The sequence below is a fragment of the Sinocyclocheilus anshuiensis genome, unplaced genomic scaffold (assembly GCF_001515605.1).
Source record: "Sinocyclocheilus anshuiensis isolate Anshui unplaced genomic scaffold, SAMN03320099.WGS_v1.1 scaffold126, whole genome shotgun sequence".
NCBI lineage: Eukaryota > Metazoa > Chordata > Actinopteri > Cypriniformes > Cyprinidae > Sinocyclocheilus > Sinocyclocheilus anshuiensis.
In genome coordinates this window covers 755,011-774,761 of record NW_015546026.1, presented here as the reverse complement: position 1 = coordinate 774,761, position 19,751 = coordinate 755,011, and the positions used below count along the sequence as shown (strand labels likewise).

Here is a 19,751-nt window from a genome sequence, read left to right as displayed (position 1 = left end):
TAGACTATCATTTTAACATTAAAGATTACAGATTACAAACTGCCATTGACAGTGATCTACACAGTTTACCAAGATTCTGTATCGTTGGTCAGTAATAAGCATTCTGCTCTTTTGGTTTATTTCTTTATTGGTGGGCTGCAGAAACCATGACTATTAAACCACTGACCACAAAGGCATTACCACTAAACAAGACCATTTCATTTTGACAATGTATCAGGTTTTTCAAAGAAAAAAAAAGTAATACATAATGTAACATATTGTGACTAAACAAAAATCAATTAGTTACAATAACCTTATCTATCTTGCTTACAATCAATTACATCATGTGTCTGCGCTGTCATTGGTTTTCTGAGCATTGTGTTGCTCTTTCTTCTCATTTGCATTAGTCAAATCACCACCTCTCATTGAAATCAAATGACTTTCAGTGGCTCTGAAAACCATTGAGCAAACCTTACCATGAGAAAGATAGAAATTTGTATGATTTGTTAACCTGGTTGGACACAGTGAGTATATACGTATTTAAACAAGCTTTTCACACTCTTAATAACATTTCATTTTCTTTCTTGTCATATTTAGAGTTCGAAAAGATGACACAGTGAGTGTGAATTTGGTGCTGTTATTTTGTCACTGTCACTGAAGCACTGAAGCATCACTGAAACATCTGGGGTTGTTCCTCATTTTGATTGTAAAGTGTCCCTTGAGGTGCTGGTGTAATAAGACGTTTAAGGCTGTTGTGATGCATTAGTGCCCTCTAGTGGCAATCAAAATAAATGCACAGTCAAAAAAAAAAGTCATCTCGAAGATGCTTCATGTCAGAAAGCACAATTCCACTGTCTGACTGGAATTTTACAGGCTTGTTCTGTTCGCCTTAGACGATCTATAATAACTGGAGAAGCTATCCTTGAGCATTTCCATTCAATGGCAGTTGTTAGGCTGGCACAAGACCCCACAGAAAACTTCCATCTTTGCTCATGGGTGCTTCTTTGTGCTGCTAGGTTTTTTAAGTCAATAATTCTGACTAATCACTCTAGAGCTGCATGAAAATGACGTCAATGCTGATGACTCCACAAGAACACATAATCCCAAACCATTCACTAGCGCCTGTCTTGAGCTAAGAACTGAAACAGACAGGGCAAAATAGTAATTATTTTTGCTTTTAAGAGTCCTATAAAAATACTATAATATAATGAAATTGTGATTATTTTGAAAGATTGTCAGTGGAGAAATAATGTTTTGCAGCCAAATAATGCAGCACAATGCACCCCCTAACTACTCCCGTCTACGATATAATCACATTGGTTCAAAATCGCACTCCGCATGGCAGTAATAAACACTGCATATGTTCTGTTATGGCTGTGATTTTGTCACTTCACTCAACATTTTTTTCTTTTAGTGAGGAAGGAACAATGTCGCTGAAAACACGGTGTCTGATTAGGACATCTTGAGATGTGGGGGTGTGTGTGAATGAGTTTGCTTGTGTGTGGGTTCATTCATGCATGTGCACATGTTCAGATATTATCCATATTGTTCATGAATTGTGACAAGTACTTTACTAAAAACAAAATGGCAAGTACTTCAATGGCTTACATATGCTGATAAAAATATTGAGGGCAGTCTTATTTGTGATTTTTTTTTTATTTGCACTTTGTTGTTGAATGCAAAGACATTTTCATAGCTGCTTGATATCTATTATTTTAATATTAAACAAACTGTTTTTAGACAGAAAAAGATGATTTTGTTGACAGTTTTCCTGGTTCTGGAGAAAGATTTTGTTTGTGCTCCTGGACAGACAGCATGGCCTAACTGGATTTTAAATTTTTCTGATAAATATGAAGAGCATTTTTGATTTGGTCCTTAAATGTTGCATCTGTGTTTCCTTGTACATCTGAAGTTTGTATTAATTTGTCTTGTTTTCTAAAAATTGTAGTTAAGAACGTTGAATTGCAATCCTTAATGTACATACTGAGACCCTGGTTTGGTTTATGAAGGCTTATTTTAACCTTAGATGCAAAGAGTTAGACAACAACAAAGCAGCCCAAAGTCTGGTGGGAGTCTGCTAGGAAAAAAATAAGAAAAAAACTTTGTGTTATACTGGCTGTGTTACACTCTCCCTGAACAAGTGACATTAGGCTGAGCAGTTGCAGCAGCAGTGGCAGCTACTTGGATTTGGGATGGTAATACTGTCATAGGGTCATAGGGAAGTCATAGGGAAGTCGTGGCCTAATGGTTAGAGAGTCGGACTCGTAACCCAAAGGTTGCGAGTTTGAGTCTCCGGTCCGGCAGGGATTGTAGGTGGGGGGAGTGAATGTACAGCGCTCTCTTCCACCTTCAATACCACGACTGAGGTGCCCTTGAGCAAGGCACCGAACCCCCAACTGCTCCCCGGGCGCCGCAGCATAAATGGCTGCCCACTGCTCCGGGTGTGTGTTCACGGTGTGTGTGTGTTCACTGCTGTGTGTGTGCACTTAGGATGGGTTAAATGCAGAGCACTAATTCCTAGTATGGGTAACCATACTTGGCCACATGTCACTTCACTCACTGCAAATGAAGAGCAATACTTGAACATGGAGAATGAGACGTCAATTTTGTATATGTACTGTGTGCCTTGAGAGGTTACACCACTTAGACGTTGGGTTGAGGAGTGGTGCCCTGTGCAACCACCTGTCTGCATCCTTACAGTCTGACCCAGTTGTAAAGGCAGAAGACTGTGGGCATTACTGTCATAATATTATTTGCTTTTCTTTCTCTTCCTGGCCAGTACTTCCTTGATGTTGAGGCATATAAAAAGTGTCAGCCTGCCTTGAGCTCAGCTCAGCTCGTGCGCCTAGAGAGGAGTTAGGCAGGGGATGGCAGGTCATCCCGGGGAAGATTACGCAGATGAAGTAAAGCAGCTTTTGTCACTTCACTCCCTATAGTACTTCTCCAGCAGATGTTTAGCAGATTGCCCTGCACACTCTGCAAGACCATTAGAGAGTAGTAGTGAGGGCTACTCCAAATGTGCTTGAAGTCCCTTGTATGTACAAAATCTAAAAAATTATTGCATACTGCTGTGCATTATCAGTAATGTGTGGGTCCATGTTAGGATGCATCAGCTGAGAGAGCAATGGTGAAGTCTAAGAACTGGAGGATGATTAGATGAGAAATGATAAGAAATGATTAGACCATAATATTCATGACCGTTTTCAATCAGGATTTAGGGCTCGTCAAAGCACCGAAACGCTTTTCTTAAAGTGTCAAATGACCTCTTGCTCACTTTGGATTCTGGTAACTCTGCTATTCTAATTCTGCTCGAATTAACTGCCACATTTGATACAATCCACCATAGAATTTTGTTAGATCGTTTACAGCAGGAGGTTGGGATTAGTGGTATTGTTTTACAACGGTTTTCTTCTTATCTGTCTAATAGGTCTGTATCTGTTACAACGGGTAATCATTCTTCTCCTTCAGTTCCTCTATCGTGTGGGCTCCCACAAGGGTCCATATTAGGTCCAATTCTGTTTTCTTTATATATATTACCGTTGGGGAGTATTTTTAGGAAACATGAGATTCCATACCACTGTTACGCTGACGATACTCAATTGTATGTCCCATTACACCCAGTTGATAAGTCCTGCGCTACAATTGTCAAATGTCTCGAGGTGAAATCCTGGATGGCTAAGAATTGTCTCCATTTAAATGAGAGCAAAACAGATGTGGTTGTCTTTGGTCCTCTTAGCTCTTCTCCCCTTATTTCTAGTTATTTGGGGCCTCTTTCTAGAAATGTTCATCCATACGCAAAAAATCTGGGTGATTTTTTTTTTATTCAGAGCTGAATTTTGTAAAACAAGTTAATACTGTGGTGAAAACTAGTTTCTACTACTTAAGGTTAATATCTCAGATTAAACCAATGCTCTCATCTAGAAATTTGGAGACAATCATCCATGCTTTTATATCATCTAGATTGGATTATTGTAATGTTGTGTATTTAGGAATTTCTCAGTCATTGGTAAATCGATTACAGCTTGTTCAAAATGCTGCTGCCAGACTATTGACTCCAACTCCGATTTTAGTCAAGTCACCTTTATTTATATAGCGCTTTTAACAATACAGATTGTGTCAAAGCAACTGTACAGCATTAATTTGGAAAATGGTGTGTCAATAATGCAAAATGACAATAGTAAACACTCATTTTTCAGTTAAAGGCAGTTCATCATTGAATTCAGTGATTCAGTTTCAGTTTAGCATCCTAGCATTGGTTACCTGTTAGATATCGGATCGATTTTAAGGCCTTAGTAATAATTTTCACAATTTTAAACGGTCTCGCACCTTTGTATTTGTCAAATCTTGTTACTTTACATAAAACTGTTAAGAACTTGAGATCTGCTGACAAATGATTGCTCCAGGTACCGCGGTCCCGACTTAAGCGAAAAGGTGATCGGGCCTTTTCGATTGCCGGTCCTCAGCTATGGAATAATCTACCTCTAGCCATTCGCACTGCCACCTCTGTGTTCGCTTTTAAAACGGCTTTGAAGAAGCATTTTTATATTATGGCGTTTGAATCTGATTTAGGAAAGACGTAATGTTTGTTTTCTTTTTTTTAAGATGTTGTATTTGTTATTGTATGTGTTTGGTTTTCTTGAATGCATTGTACAGCACTTTGGGCTGCTTGAAGGCAGTAGAAATGTGCTATATAAGAAACTAAACTAAACTAGAACCGCCAGGGGTCGCTGTATACCGCCAGCGGGTAAATTTTACCTACACACATGACTACTGTTTTGATATGGCTAAAGAACATATTATTTCACTGTATTATGCCACTGTCTTCACAAAGAAGTGTCTAGAGTCATAAAATGATTATGTCTAGTCATCAACTATATTTTTGTCCTGTTGTTTTATGTTCATTGCTTTTTTATGCAGGCTACACTAGTCGCTTTTCATAACAGTCAATGTAAGCTAAACAAGCCTGCACTGACAACGAGAATCAGAAGGAAGTAAATACATATTTGGGTGATGTAATATTACAATACAATGTCATTAATCAATATAATTAAAGATAAATCATGTTATTTAAATTACTAAAATAGCCTGTAGACAATGATGAGCAAAAATAATTCACCACACTGCATGATGCAATGACAAATTCAAGCGCACAGCTTCACCTAATTAATTATTAATTTGTTTAGTTATGTAATTTATAATTCGAATAAGAGAACAACACCAATACATTTCGGGTAATCAAAAAATGGTTTTATTCATAACATCATAGATCAGATTTTTATTTTTATTTTGTTTTATTTTATTTTTTCAGGGAACGGCCTTGCAGAATAAAAAGCAACACAGCTCTCTCTATCTATAGGAGATCTTCTAACATCCATCCAGTGCACTCACTGAGCTCTCTCTTCTCTCTATCATTACTAGACATGCCCCTTACTGCTGATTGGCTGCAAGTGTGTTTTGGGACTCGGTCCGATACTGTCGTCAAAAGCATTTTCAAACATTGCTTAGTGCACCTTTAAATAATGCATCATCTAAAGGGATTTGCCAAAATCTGCATTTTGTGTCAAGGATACTGAAGACCTTGGTACCCTGCATGTCAACATTGACCAGTTTTCAGGGGATGATGTTGCCCGAGAACTTTCTTTTTGAGTCTATACATATCCTTACAGAGCCACAGTCATTCTCTCAAGCTCAGCTATAATTTATTCTCTCATTGCAATGAGTAACTTCTAGGGCACACATTCAGGGGGCGCCACTGATCTCGTGATAGACAACAGGCTGTTTGCCAAGCATTGTGGTCACACAGGTCACTGAATTCCTGTACCCCGGTTTACTTTTTCATCACAGAATGAGGTTTACTTGTTGATCAGATATACAGTAATGTTGCATTTAGCTCCTGTGTCAACCTTCTTTTTTTTTTAAGTTGCCAGACCCATGTTTTAGTCGCAGTGCTGTTAATATTTCACTTTTCTGAGTGACATCATCCACTTTCACAATAGTAGGTTCTGTCAGGACCACTATCGTCAAATATGATTGACAATTAGCATACAGTTTGGATTGGCGGTATGGTTCTGTTCTGGGCAAGAACTCCCTGCGCATCCGTGCAGCCTAGCATGGATGAGAGCAGGGAGAGCAGTGATAACCCCCCCAGGGTAAACAGAATAGAACCAACATAAATGTATTGCAGATATTGTTAAAGTTCATTAATTTTATGTACACATTTTAGAATTAGTCTGATTCAAAGGAGAATCAGAAGGCTGAATCCCGACTGACAGAGGAGGAGTTGGGGATGGAGAAGGGTAATTAGCTATTGAGCAATGCGAAAACTGCTGATAATACTGAGGGACCTTATATATGAATGCTTAGATAGGTGTCGTATTCCCATAGGTAGATGGGGATCAGCTGAGAGTCGGCTGATGCGAGCTTGACTAACGTGACCTGCCAGAACTAATGCTACGCTTGATTTTCATCAGGTGCAACTAGAGATGTGTCCAGTTCATTCACCCAGTTGAATCTGGAGTTTTTGAATTGCACTGCACTTCTGCAGCTCACTTGGGTGGGTAATCATAACTTTGAGCTTAAGTTGCTGGTTTGTGGGATGGAGCACCATTTTCCATTTGTCTGATAGACTGTAATTGCAACATATGTGCCATTCTTTTTCAAATTTTCTCCGGTTGTAAGATATTTAATCAGAAATTAGAGGATTAATGTGGCGGAGATCTTTTGCCTTATTTAACCACTTCTGACACTATGTAAATTGTCTCAAGAAGCAATATATGCAGTACCATCAGAACATACTTTTTATTTGCCTACATTAAAAGTTAAAGCAGTACTACCTTTAAGCTACTTTAAGGGGCTATATTTATACTATGAGACTTTCAGATTATAAATAACTTATTACTTTAAGAAATTAGCCAGAAAAAAAAAAAAGAAAAAAAAAAAAACATTACAAGTGCATTTTTAACAAATTATTGTGCACTGTCCAGGATATTTCTTTCAGATCCCTCCATAGGCACTTCTTTAATAGTATTAAATACATTTAAACTACATTCAAATATGCTGTTTTGTTTTTGCCAACAAAAAATAACAAAAGTCTCTGCATTCACACCCCCCTTTTTTTGTAATAAGAAAAAAGGGTGACAGTGATGTTATCTAGTGATGTATTAAACTCTGGTCTGACAGGTGTTGGGGGATTTTTCTAGAAAACCATGTGTCTTTCAAAAAAGCATACCAAATGTTTTATTTTCAAAAACATATTGCACCATTAACTTTGATAACCATGTTCATGTGATAAATATTTGTCGTATACTATCATATTTGTCATATTATATAATATGTTGTGCTCATATTATATAAGGTGCTTAAATACTATATGGTACATGAACAAAACATGCTGCCATAGGTACATGTCCAAAAACTTGGTAATGCCCAATGATTTTAATGGTAAGTGCTTTTGTGTAACTGTAAATGATAGCATAAATTTCAGCATGTTGTTATCAGTGGATTTTAAGTAAATACTCCACTTTATCCATGTGTGCTTTATATTCTCTCCCTTATAATATATTGTGGTATTATTTTACCGCAAATTATTTATTACTGAGTAAAGTGATTCAGACCAATTTGGATATTTTTGCTTACTGTATGATGCATTTACTGAGAAGAACTGGCTCAAAAGAATGAAGGCATTGCTAGTAACTTCAGGCATTGCTAGTTCATATTCTATGTTAGTTAGGCTGTAGTTGCAGCCTAGAATTAAACTGCTGGGTTTGTCTGGCCAGAGGAGAACGGCACACTGTTTTGACACACTATTTCCTTGTTTAATATTGTAAAGCTGCTTTGACACAATCGGCATTGTAAAAAGCGTTTTATAAATAATGGTGACTTGACTTAAACAAGCAGATGTGTTGTGTTGTAAATTGTAATTATTAACAATGATTATTTTATTGGCTTTACAATACAAGATTCAATAAAAAGCTAATAAATTAACATGGTACTATACACATTCTTACTGGCTAAGCTAAAAATGCAACACCCAGTTGTATACAATATGAGGTCCCTGGGGTCCATTTTTCTGTTCATCAAGATATCCTTGGCTTGGAAAATGGTTGAATCAATAAACTGCTTTCTAAAGGTATACATAAAACAGTACAGTTCTCCACATAATTAAACTTTAGTGTTTAAGGGGTTAACATTTGATTTACATTGATACAGTTGAACATACATTGAACATTTCATTTACATTGGTAGCTGGCCAGTCCCTTTCAGACATATTTGTGAATCTGTTTGATTCATTTTAAAGAAAAGACTCATAAGAGCCATTCACTGGAGAATCAAACATCACTTTCTTTTATGGTTTAAAATGAATGTATTTCATTCTGGTCTGTTCATCAGCTAAATGATTACAGTCTTTTGCGCAGTTCTTCACAGTTTTTTTCTTTTCTTTATGTGGTTCAGCACGGAAACAGGAGATAATTAAAGTCACAGAGCTGCTGATCGAAGCCATTAATAATGGAGATTTTGAAGCATACACGTGAGTGTTTATTTCATTATTTCATGCAGTATTTTTTTATTATTATTTTGCCTTCACTCTGTTAAAGAATGCCTTATTATGTCTTTTAGTTTTTATATTATGTTGTATTCCACAGGAAGATTTGTGACCCTGGACTGACATCTTTTGAACCTGAAGCTTTGGGAAACCTAGTGGAGGGGACAGATTTCCACAGGTTCTACTTTGAAAACTGTAAGACATGACATGATGTTACATGTTAAAGGAATAATTGATGTTTTCATACTAAGAAAGTGAGTGAGCTGTTGAGCTCCAACAATGAAAAAAGGCATATATTCCAAGTCTTCTGAAGCCATGCTATAGCTTAATGCTAGGATTCGTGCAAATTGAAGTTCACAAGAACAGTGAAAAATATTGTTGTAGGATTTACTTTGAAACAATTTTTGCTAGTAAATAAAAAGAAAGTGAATTACAGTAATCACAGTATTATAGTGTTTGAATTATAGTAAATGTGAAATTTTGAAATAGAAAGACTTTTTGTAAAACATACTGTAATAATATCTGTTTGATTTACAACTTCATAATTTATTATGTAATTTATTTATTTTTGAGTGAAAATGCAATGTTCAGATTGTACATCAGCTACAACATCAGCCACAACATGTGAGAACAAACAGTGTTGGTTTTATTAATGTCAGACCTCGCACATTGTATCTTCATATGACAAGTTTGATGTGAGAGCTACACTGGAGAAGGTTAACAGTGAATAGCTTTTTATGAGAAACAGTCCAAAAATAGCTATCATATACTAATATGTTTATAATTTTTGTGTGTGCCATTTTGGTGCTTGGCTGTCCTCACTTTTGTTATAAAGAAATTAATGATAAGCGTATTCAAAAATATTCATATTCAAAACAAAAAATAATCTAGTTTTGTGTTCCACAGAAGAAAATAGTGAAATGTGTTTGGAGTGATATGAAGATGAGTTTATAAAATCTACTGCATTTTACAAGTGTTGTGACTAAAGTGGATATGTCCTTTAGTTTAATTAAATGTATCCATATCGTTTTAATACGGGTGAAAGTGCCTTGAATGACACAAGCATAAGTATTATTGTCCTCTGCTCTAGCTCTCTCCAAAGGCCACAAACCCATCCACACCATCTTGCTGAACCCTCATGTACACCTGATCGGTGAGGATGCTGCATGCATCGCTTATATAAGGCTCACCCAATACATGGATGTCAACAATATGCCTCGCACCATGCAGTCTGAAGAAACGCGTGTCTGGCACCGTCGTGATGGCAAATGGCAGAACATCCACTTCCACCGGTCTGGCTCACCAACTGTGCCCACCAAGTGAGGTCTGTGTTTGTGTGCGTGCATGGTCCCAAACATCTCTGTTAGAGAGACCTGTTTGTCCAGGCTAGTTAATGCTGATGAATGTTGGTCTGGTTCTGGACTAGCTTCTGTGTTACAGCAGAAGGGTGCTACACTGTAAAAATAATGATTCCAAAAGGAGGATTTCACAGTGATGCTATTGCAAACCATCTTGCAATAGTTCTCTGTTTTTTTTGTGTTTTTTTTTTCTTAGTGTGAAGAAGATTTTAAAGGGATTGTTCATCCAAAAATGAAAATTCTGTCATTATTTACTCAACTTGGTGTTGTTCTAGTGTCCTTCTTTATTTTTCGGACCACAAAAGGAGAATCTGCTCGTGCTCGTCCATATAAAGGCAGTGGATAGTGACCAGCATCGAGTTTTATAAAAATGTCTCAAAAGTATCACAAGTATCAGTCTTCTGTAATTGACTGTACATCAAGACGAATAAAACCACACAAAAAGTATTATGTGCTGTGTTGTCTCTACTGAGTTGAATATCTCTGGACTGGAACTCCGGTTGTCAGATAGGTCAGAATGACCGATGACAGTTGACTTGCTGCAAACTTTCGGCAAACACAGCAGATATCACCTCGGAGAAGAAAGTACATTTATTATATTCTTAAAGGGGTCATATGATGCTGCTAAAAAGAACAGCGTTATGCAAATCTTTCCACATAGTGATGTAGACATGTGGGGGCGTGTTAGAACGAGCTGTTTTAGGTAGGTGTGGCTGACTCTTAACTTTTATAAAGAATATCTCTTTGGATTTGAGACTTTAGTCTTTGCAACTTTACAGATCTTCTTTATGCACCAAGAGCTTGTAAGACTCCAACGAGAAAGGAAAAATTGAAATCGCATCATATGACCCCTTTAATGTGCTTTTCTGAGTGAGTTGGAGTAAATTTTCGTTAAAGTAAATTACAGATTTTTTTTTTTCAACTGCTTACACACATTTTCAAAACTTTGCCTCTTTTTTTCAAAACTTTAAACACAAATCCAAGAATTGCACACACAAAATGTAAAATTCCTCACATCTCTTGCAAAATGAAGCACTGCATTCAAAATATCACAAACACATCTCAAAAGCAAACATTTGCAAACACCTTTTCCATAATATTAATTCCTGTGTTACATAGAGAATTGTGTGTTGTGTTTTGCAAAAAGTGTTTTATGAAATTGAAAAACGGCCAAGAATTAGTGTATGGTTTTGCAGAATTGGTGTGTGGTTGTGGTGTTTGAGTGTCAGGTTTCAGAAATTGTGTGACAAGTAAAGAGCTTGTGTAAGCAGTTGGCAAAAACTGTAAGGTTTGTTTTTCACCAAACCCTATTGTATTGTATGGGGCCTGAGAAAAAAAAAGTGGTCTGGACAAAAAAGTAAAAGTAAAAAAGTAAACGGCCACTGGTATGATTGGTTAACAGTTGTGCTTGTGCATGTTTGACAGCCTACATCCTTCATAGATAGACGCTGCAGAGATTTAGGTTAAAAAAACATAAATACTCAGTAAATATATTAAACGATCTGTAATAACAGACAAAGCAATGGTGACCATGTAATAAAAACAGTTACTCACACTTGTGTGTTGCAACATTTCTGTCGGATCCAATATAGTCACCACAGCATTTTTAGTTTCAATCTTTCTGAAAATCCTGTTTTGAATTGTGCCTTGTTTGTAAACGAATCTGTAGTAAAGTGAAGTGAACAAAGGACCAAGTTCTTACTGACACGGTCTGAAACTTCATTAAAAATAAAGTTCATTCGGGATCAGAGTTCATGTTGGGATCAGAAGGAAGGCGTTGCAAAGACCTTTTCCCCCACAACTTAGCACTGCACAGAGTCTTGTTGTCTTCAGAGTCATCTTTAGAGACCTGCGTTTGCCTCTCATTATTTATACTACATGAATGAATCGGTGGGCGGGGCTAAACTGGCAGTGATGTAGAAGCAGACGTTGATCTTCTTCTGCGGAGGTGGTGTTTAGCCACACTATTCCATCATAAACTGCCACATTCCACAACTGGTCGTATTTGGCTTCAAATATAAGCTGTTTTTAGATTAATGAGAAAGTTTTGAGTTCTGAAACTTAAAGGATGTTTTTATAGTACAATGACCTCTTATATGTCAATAGGCAATTTTGATTTCGCAGTTCATGACCCCTTTAAAAAAACAACAACAGGGCGAGTAAATGACGAGTTAATTTAAATTTTTATGTGAACTAACCCTGTAATAAACTAAATAACCTTTTTTCCAATACTTTTGCGTAATTGATAAAAAAACTTTATTTTTAAGACTTAAAGTGACAATTAGTGGATGTTTTTGTTTTGATGCAGATCTATCCCTTAAAAAGTCACACTGTAGAACTTTGTCAGTGTATAACAAAAAATAATAATAATGATATTTGTGATGAGGTAATGTGTGATTTCTTCTTCTTTTTCAGTTTATAAGGTCTCCAGAGCACAGCCTTTCCTGTCAACTGAGCTTCAACAACTGTCTGGCCCAACTCAATCATGATCTTCATAGTTTACTCTACTGTACCAGAGTCTTGTTTACATTTACTGTTGGACTAATAGAATATAGAAGGTTGGAGAATCATTTCAGATCAGGATGTGGTGTGTTTTTATGTGAGTACATTTGCATGTATTGAGTATGCTGTTTACACACTAAACTCATTCATGTGAAAAGCATGTTCTTACTTAATACTTTAATCTTTTTTTGAAGGGTTACATTTTTGTATAACAAAATATATGGAGCCATTTGTTAGTAATCTGTGGTGTTTGGGTACGAGGTACTGTATATCAGAAAATAATTAATCAAGGTTTTTTTTTTTTATTGAATTTGTCAAGATCCAAAATGTACTTATTTCTTAAAATGACAAATATGAGCTTGCTTATGGTTTTCAGTGATGTACGTTTTGTGAAGTTATGTGAAGTGCTATTTTAGCTTTACACTTTGGAGTATTACCAGTTTATTTTTAGTACACATACTGTAGGAAGCATTGTGCTATTTTCTTGGATAACTCAAAATTCTGAGAAGGGAAAAGGTTTAGAGTTTTATTTTATTTTTTTGCTTGTGAATTGTCATACAGTTATCGTGCATCTGAATATAGGAAAAAAGAACGTAATAACTCGAACTTCACTACACCAGATAGGCTCAGATGCGTTAAAAAAAAAAACGCAAATGGCTTGCAAAGCCAGTTTTTCCTTTCTTTTCAATAATTTGTGTGTAATTTAGTTTTGTTGTGGTAACTTAATAGTGTGCATTTTCAAAAGTGTCTGCTTCTCACTGTAATTTGTGGTACTCTTTGAGGAAAATCTAACAGGTTGGTTTCTCATTTTTACCTTTTATCAATAATGCATGACATTTCACTCGTACTCATCTCTCATATAGATCCAAAAGCTTTCTCCCCATTTCGTATGTGAGTCTCTGTCTTGACAGACAAACCTTGACTGAAGATATGCAGAATAAATGAATCAAAGTCAATGTTCTGTACACATAATCCACTACACACTATTACTTACACAATACGAAGAATGTAACCATGGTGATGCCACAGTGTACTATTAAAACAGGCAGATTGTTTGTCAGAATACAATTTTGATTCTTCTAAGTCCAGTTCATTATGGTAATATATTAAGTTACAGTACAACATTATAGAATAAGGATATTACCAGTGGAATTTATTTAATAGATTTCTAAATATGTGAAACATCTAATAAAATGTGTGATTTCTGCAAAATTCTTGTGTTGACATCCTTTTGATTTTATGCTTTTCAACAATTAATTCCATCTAAACTATCAAACAACAAATTGAGCTTTGTGGAAGAATTTGCCATAGGTATATAGTAGGCTTTATTATTAAAGTAATATTTCATTAAAATCGGGTACAACTAAAGCCTTTATGATTCCACAAACATCTGTGGTATACAGTTGATTACCAGAGATACATAACCAGAACTTCATGTGCCTCGAATGATGATTTAGGCAAATTTGCAGATCTAATTGTGTAGAGATTCATTATTGTACTGTACAATTAGTAATTGACACAAGCTGCTTAAAGGGATAGTTAACCCAAAAATGAAAATTTGATGTTTATCTGCTTACCCCCAGGGCATCCAAGATGTAGGTGACTTTGTTTCTTCAGTAGAACACATATGATGATTTTTGACTTTAACCATTGCAGTCTATCAGTCGTATAATGCATGGCAATGGTAACAAAATCTATGAGAGTAAAAAAAAACATGCACAGACAAATCCAAATTAAACCCTGCGGCTCGTGACGACACATTGATGTCCTAAGACACGAAACGATCGGTTTGTGTGAGAAACCGAACAGTATTTATATAATTTTTTACCTCTAATACACCACTATGTCCAACTGTCTTTGAACTTGAAACGGCATACGGTGCGTGAGGTGTGTACGCACTCTGGCGTAGTTTACGTGCTCTTCGGCTGGATATCAACACACCCATTAACGTAAACTACTCCAGAGCGCGTACACACCTCACGCACCGGATGCCGTGCGCGCGCCCAAAGACAATTGTACATAGTTGTGTATTAGAGGTAAAAAATGATATAAATACTGTTCGGTTTCTGGCACAAACCGATCGTTTCGTGTCTTAGGACATCAATGTGTCGTCACGAGCCGCAGGGTTTAATTTGGATTTGTCTGTGCATGTTTTTTTTACTCTCATAGATTTTGTTACCATTGCCATGCATTATACGACTGATAGACTGCAACGGATAAAGTTAAACATCATCATATGTGTTCTACTGAAGAAACAAAGTCACCTACATCTTGGATGCCCTGGGGGTAAGCAGATAAACATCAAATTTTCATTTTTGGGTTTCATTTTTTAATGTCTGTTTTTTTAATGCATTAATGCATGCTGCATAAGCTGTCATTGTCATGGAAAAATAAGCTTAACTAAATCTCCTTTTCTTTTTTTTGTTTGTTTTACTTCAATCTCACTTTGCAGTACAAAGTGAAGAACCATAGCCTGGATGGGATTAAATAATCCAAACCATTTCTGAATCCTCAATTAAACTCTTGAAAGTGTGCATGCTATTGTTCATTACAAAGTAAACTAATTGTACGTACCTTATGAATATGGACATTCTTGGTCATGACATTATCTAAACAAACCTGATGCTTTTCAACAGTATTGAAGGAGGACACTTGGCTGCTTTTCCTTTTGGATTTGCTCCAATTCATATATACAAAAGCACATTATTTTCATGTTTGGCAGTAAAGACAATTATGTCTACAAAATGCAGGCTTTAATTCATTTTAGCATGTCTTTGATTCAAACTTATGAGAAACATAAATTCAGTAAAGTACAGTATAACCAAACTTTTAAATAGTAGTGTATGTTCGCAAAACATTACAAAATGGAAGTTAAATTGTTAAAAGAAATTGAATCGAAGCTCAATTAAGGCAATATTTGCCTGTCTCCTATGAAATGTCTTTAATCACTTAAACACAAAATTCTTAAATTTCTTAAATTCAGCATTTTTTCCTAATAGAAGATAAGGTAACAGTGAGATTTGTTTCATTTTTTATTATTATTATTATTTTACATCATTGCAACAGCAGAGGGAAAAAAATAAACAAAACAGGCAAAATTTTAATCACTTTCCCTCCCTGTTCTGAGTTCTACTGTAAGCGCCAGGAGCATCACAAATAGGGAAGATACAAGTCAAGCCCACAAGCACAGTTTTGGAGGGGGACTCAAATTATCATTGAATTCAGTCATACTTTAAAAAAAAAAAAAATGGGACTGCACAAAACAGAAAATTGGATTAATTTAACTCATTCAAAAAGAAAAAGGAAATGTTTTCAATAAACAAACATAATTGCATTGTCACAGAGGAGATCTGAGAACACACACATAGGTTAAATAATGAAAACAAATAGGTCAATGACACAAAATAACTGGATGTGTAGATAATGACAGCATTCTTTCTCTTAAAACTGATAAATTCTCACGTAATCTGTGTAAAAACCATTCAGAAGCATTCTGGGATTAAGAAAGACTACTGCATGGTATTTATTTGTTGCTTTTAAATCTCAGTCATAGCCAGTATAAATACATAGCCAGTTATATCAGATAGCTGATTGCTTGCACTTGATTAACTGTGGTTACAAACTCACATGCCCCAAAGATATTTTGATGATATTCTGTTGTGAGATTTTGAGCAAGTAATCTGACATGTTTTTAATTACAGCAGTCCATTGATGCAGTTGTACAGCAGTTACAGGAGACAAAGGAGTATATGACAGTGTTTTTAAACATTTTCAATCAAAGGCCATTATTTACAAATGTCTTCACACCTTTAGTGGCCAGACAATGAGCTCAGCATCCAAACTGACCCATATTCATTTTTTTATTATTATGTTTAGTTCTGCTTCTACAGTACCACAGCAACCAAAATGACACGCACACACATACAAAACATCTATGTTTCATACAAATCACTCAGCAATTCAGGTAACACTATCTTTGGTCACAAAAAAAAAAAATCAGGAGTCAGGAACAAAACAAAAAAGACATTCAGCCATAATGCAGTTAAAATGTTTCCATTATTTGCCATGAATGAAAAGATCAAGCAATAAATAATATAAGGGGATCTGGTAAGCAAGTGAATAATTATTTTGTGCTATTACAAAGGGCTACAGACATAAATATGCAGAAATTTGTATTAAATGCCTGCCACAACCAAACACACATACAGCAGGAGGTGATGCCTTATTGTTTGTCCTGCTCTCCTGCATCTGAATCTTGTCCTACATCAGGCTCTTCGGTCACCTCTGGGGTACAGTAGCGTTGAAGCAGCTGATGCAGATGTTGCTGTAGGTCATCGGGTCGCAGGGAATCCGGGGTGTCCTCCAGTCGTTCCAGGTGGGTTTGTTTGGCTTGGCCATCCTTCACTACTGTGCTTTTATGAGTGCGCGACTTATGCATCCGGGTCCTAAAAAAATCAACATGGCAGAGTCACAACTGGTGTGAAGAGATGTGAACATCTTTGAAATTGAATTATTAGTTCATTATATGATAACCTTGTTAGCCATTACTTTGAATAACAGTTTAGTTACACTCTCCAGACATTAAAAATATATAATGACACATCACTTAGCCTTATTGACCAGTTTTACTTTAGCGGCTGTTTGCCTTTAATTTATCTTTAATTAATTTATACATGAATTCAGGTCAAAATAGAGGCTATAGACTGCATTTTTTTGCAAAAAAAACAAAAACCTGCTGCTGAATAGCAATGTAATACTGGTCTACCAGCCTGAACTAACCAACAAATATGTGCTGGTGTAAGCTGGTGCAGTAAAAAAAGAAAAAACATTAAAACTGTTTCCAAATCTGATGTTCTAGAAAACTTATCAGCATGCAAAAAGTAATGGCTCAAGTGAGTATGAGAATATGTCAGTAAAATAACACACTGTGGCTTAGCAGGGTACAAAGCAGGTTGGTTTTTATCACAAACATGCCTCTGCAGTGACATTTTTATCTGCATAACCTCTCATATTTCAAACACCAAACTTTTATAGACGTTTATAGTATGGTATAATAAATGATCTGTGGGACATTTTGAGCTGAAACTTCAGAGACACTCTGAATCTGGGGACATCATTCTTGTAAAAAGGGGCATAATTGGACATCTTTAAAAAATGCATTTTGTTGTAACACTTGGTGGATTAGGTATTAGTAACTGCTCTTTTATTATCACACCATTCTCCTAAACAGCTACATGTTAAACGGACGTGCCAATGTCCAGACCTTCTGACCACTGATCCATCCTCTTTGACCATCTCTTTCTCAACTAAATAAGGCAGGTGCACTTTTCCAAAGCTTCCTACATAGCTCAAAGCCTAGACATACAGTATGAGAAAGAAATTACTGAGACGAGAAGATAATGCAAACAAAACATTTAGTACCTCTTGAACAGTGAGCTAGTGTTGAAAATAAAGCTATATGGCATACATAATATTTACTATAGTATTTACTATGACCAATAAAGTATTTGGATAGCATCCATAAAATGTTTAAATGTCACTGCATTAGACAAGAAGCAAATATCTAGACCTTTTCAAAGTCGTCTTTGGCTGATGGGAGATCCGATGAGAGTGAAGGGTCTCCAATTAGTTTTTCCATTCGTTCACCTTGCACTACCATAGTTTTGATGACTTTGCTGACCTTCCGACCTTGGACAGGCTCTTCCTCGAACTCAGAAGATGTCGCCCCAATGTAAGATAAAGGTTCAGAGAACGTTACCTGAAATGCATAGACAAGAGATGCTAAATGATTAGCATTACTTTGACAGAGGAGGCCTATACTATATGCGTGGTAATGAATTAGCAGTTTTTAACCAGGGTTTTCTTTCTTCTGCTGAACACAAATTAAAGAATTTTGATAACCAAACTGTTTTAGTTCACATTGACTTCCATTGCATTTTTGTACATACAATGAAAGTGAATAAGAACTAAAACCGTTTAGTGATCAACACTCTTCAAAATATATTTTTTTGTGTTCCACAGAAATACAGAAAGTCATACAGGTTTGGAATGACATGAGGGTGAGTAAATGCTGACAATTTAAATTTTTATGTGGACTATCCCTTTAAGAAGGTCTATAATGTAAATGCATTGACTTAATACAATATGGAATATGAATTCAATATTCAAATCTGTATAGTTGCTGCAACACAGAGACACACATGTTGAGCACACATTCCTTACTCACTCAAATTGCTGGCAAGTTTGTAGTTAAATTGTTCGTACAGAAATTTAAATTGCTTTAAATTGGGGGTTGAAGTGTGAACTGTTTTAGTAGAGTCCCAGGTCATGCTCACTCATAAGGTTTATTTATTTGTTTGTTTGCTTATTTAGGCCTATTTATTTTTGTGAAATGGTCTTTTGTGCTATCATCTATACAAAGTTGGTTGATAACATAACTGCAATAAAGTAACATCATAGTTATTAATTACTTGTTTACACACACACACACACACACACACACACACACATATATATATATATATATATATATATAATGTATTTTTGATTATTTAGGCACTTATAGGCTATAGTTTGACAGAATGTTCTAATTCAACATGCCATGGGAAGTCAATCTAACTTAACATTTTCTCATATTGATATTATTTCTTACTCCTTAACAGTTGATCAGGCTCTTAATGATTTAATCTGACATCTTTTAGAATATCTGAAGGCCATGTACCATAGATCTTAACTGTAGCATTTGTTATAATAAGACTAGCCTATTAATCATTACCATGCCAATAATTACCTTTTTTTTAAATTAATCAATATGGCATTTGTTATGATGGAACAACCGCCTGCACATTTAGAACAAATAGCTACAACATGCCACAGTTGTAATATAAATCTATAGGGAAATATCTATTCCCTTAACATATTATCTAATATAAATTCTACAACAAGTTAGACTAAATTGTACACAATAAATAAGCCTACAATAAAATGTGATACATTCTAGTAAAGGTGGTCATGAGATTTTAATATACGTTAGTGCTGGTTCAAGAATGTTTTCTCATCTTTTCATCAGTCTGTTTTAGATACTGTTCAACTTTCTCCATAGCATTTTAAAGTGGCTGGTTCTCTAAATAATCCAAATAGATCACATATTTGACCATCAGCTTCGCGATAGGAATGGCTCGCGCAAATCTCATCACAATTCTCGAGCGCCCCAGTGATCCTCGCTTCAGTCATATTGTGCTGAGAACTGCTCCGTTGTAAGTTAAAGTTAGTGATTATAAAAGCGCTGAAGGCGCGATTCAAATAATTAATTAATAGCCTGATTCTAGGTTTCCATTAACCATGGTATAAATATTGGTGGTGGTGGGGGG

The 19,751-nt window shown here is 35.8% G+C and overlaps 2 protein-coding genes across 8 annotated transcripts in view; one reads left to right on the top strand and one right to left on the bottom strand.

The window, feature by feature from the left end:
* LOC107698678 (calcium/calmodulin-dependent protein kinase type II delta 1 chain-like) overlaps positions 1-15,621 on the top strand; it is a 68,947-nt gene extending 53,326 nt beyond the window's left edge. For 5 of the 6 annotated variants that reach the window (XR_001635372.1, XR_001635371.1, XR_001635370.1 and 2 more), the window contains 5 exons: positions 8,431-8,506; positions 8,622-8,716; positions 9,612-9,840; positions 12,295-13,015; positions 15,607-15,621. Coding sequence is in view for 1 of the 6 variants with exons in the window: in XM_016499762.1 (XP_016355248.1) it covers positions 8,431-8,506; positions 8,622-8,716; positions 9,612-9,840; positions 12,295-12,301 (407 nt within the window). In the remaining 5 variants the exon portion in view is untranslated. Of the gene's footprint in view, positions 1-8,430; positions 8,507-8,621; positions 8,717-9,611; positions 9,841-12,294; positions 13,583-15,606 lie in introns of those variants that run through there. The other variant, XM_016499762.1, reaches the window with a different exon arrangement.
* Positions 15,622-15,641: 20 nt separating this feature from the next.
* Positions 15,642-19,751, bottom strand: part of ank2b (ankyrin 2b, neuronal) — a 128,961-nt gene continuing 124,851 nt past the window's right edge. For both annotated transcript variants that reach the window (XM_016499760.1, XM_016499761.1), the window contains 3 exons: positions 17,951-18,139; positions 17,645-17,736; positions 15,642-16,826 (listed from right to left, as the gene is read on the bottom strand). In XM_016499760.1, the coding sequence (XP_016355246.1) occupies positions 16,604-16,826; positions 17,645-17,736; positions 17,951-18,139 (504 nt within the window). In that variant the 3' untranslated portion in view covers positions 15,642-16,603. The remainder of the gene's footprint in view (positions 16,827-17,644; positions 17,737-17,950; positions 18,140-19,751) is intronic.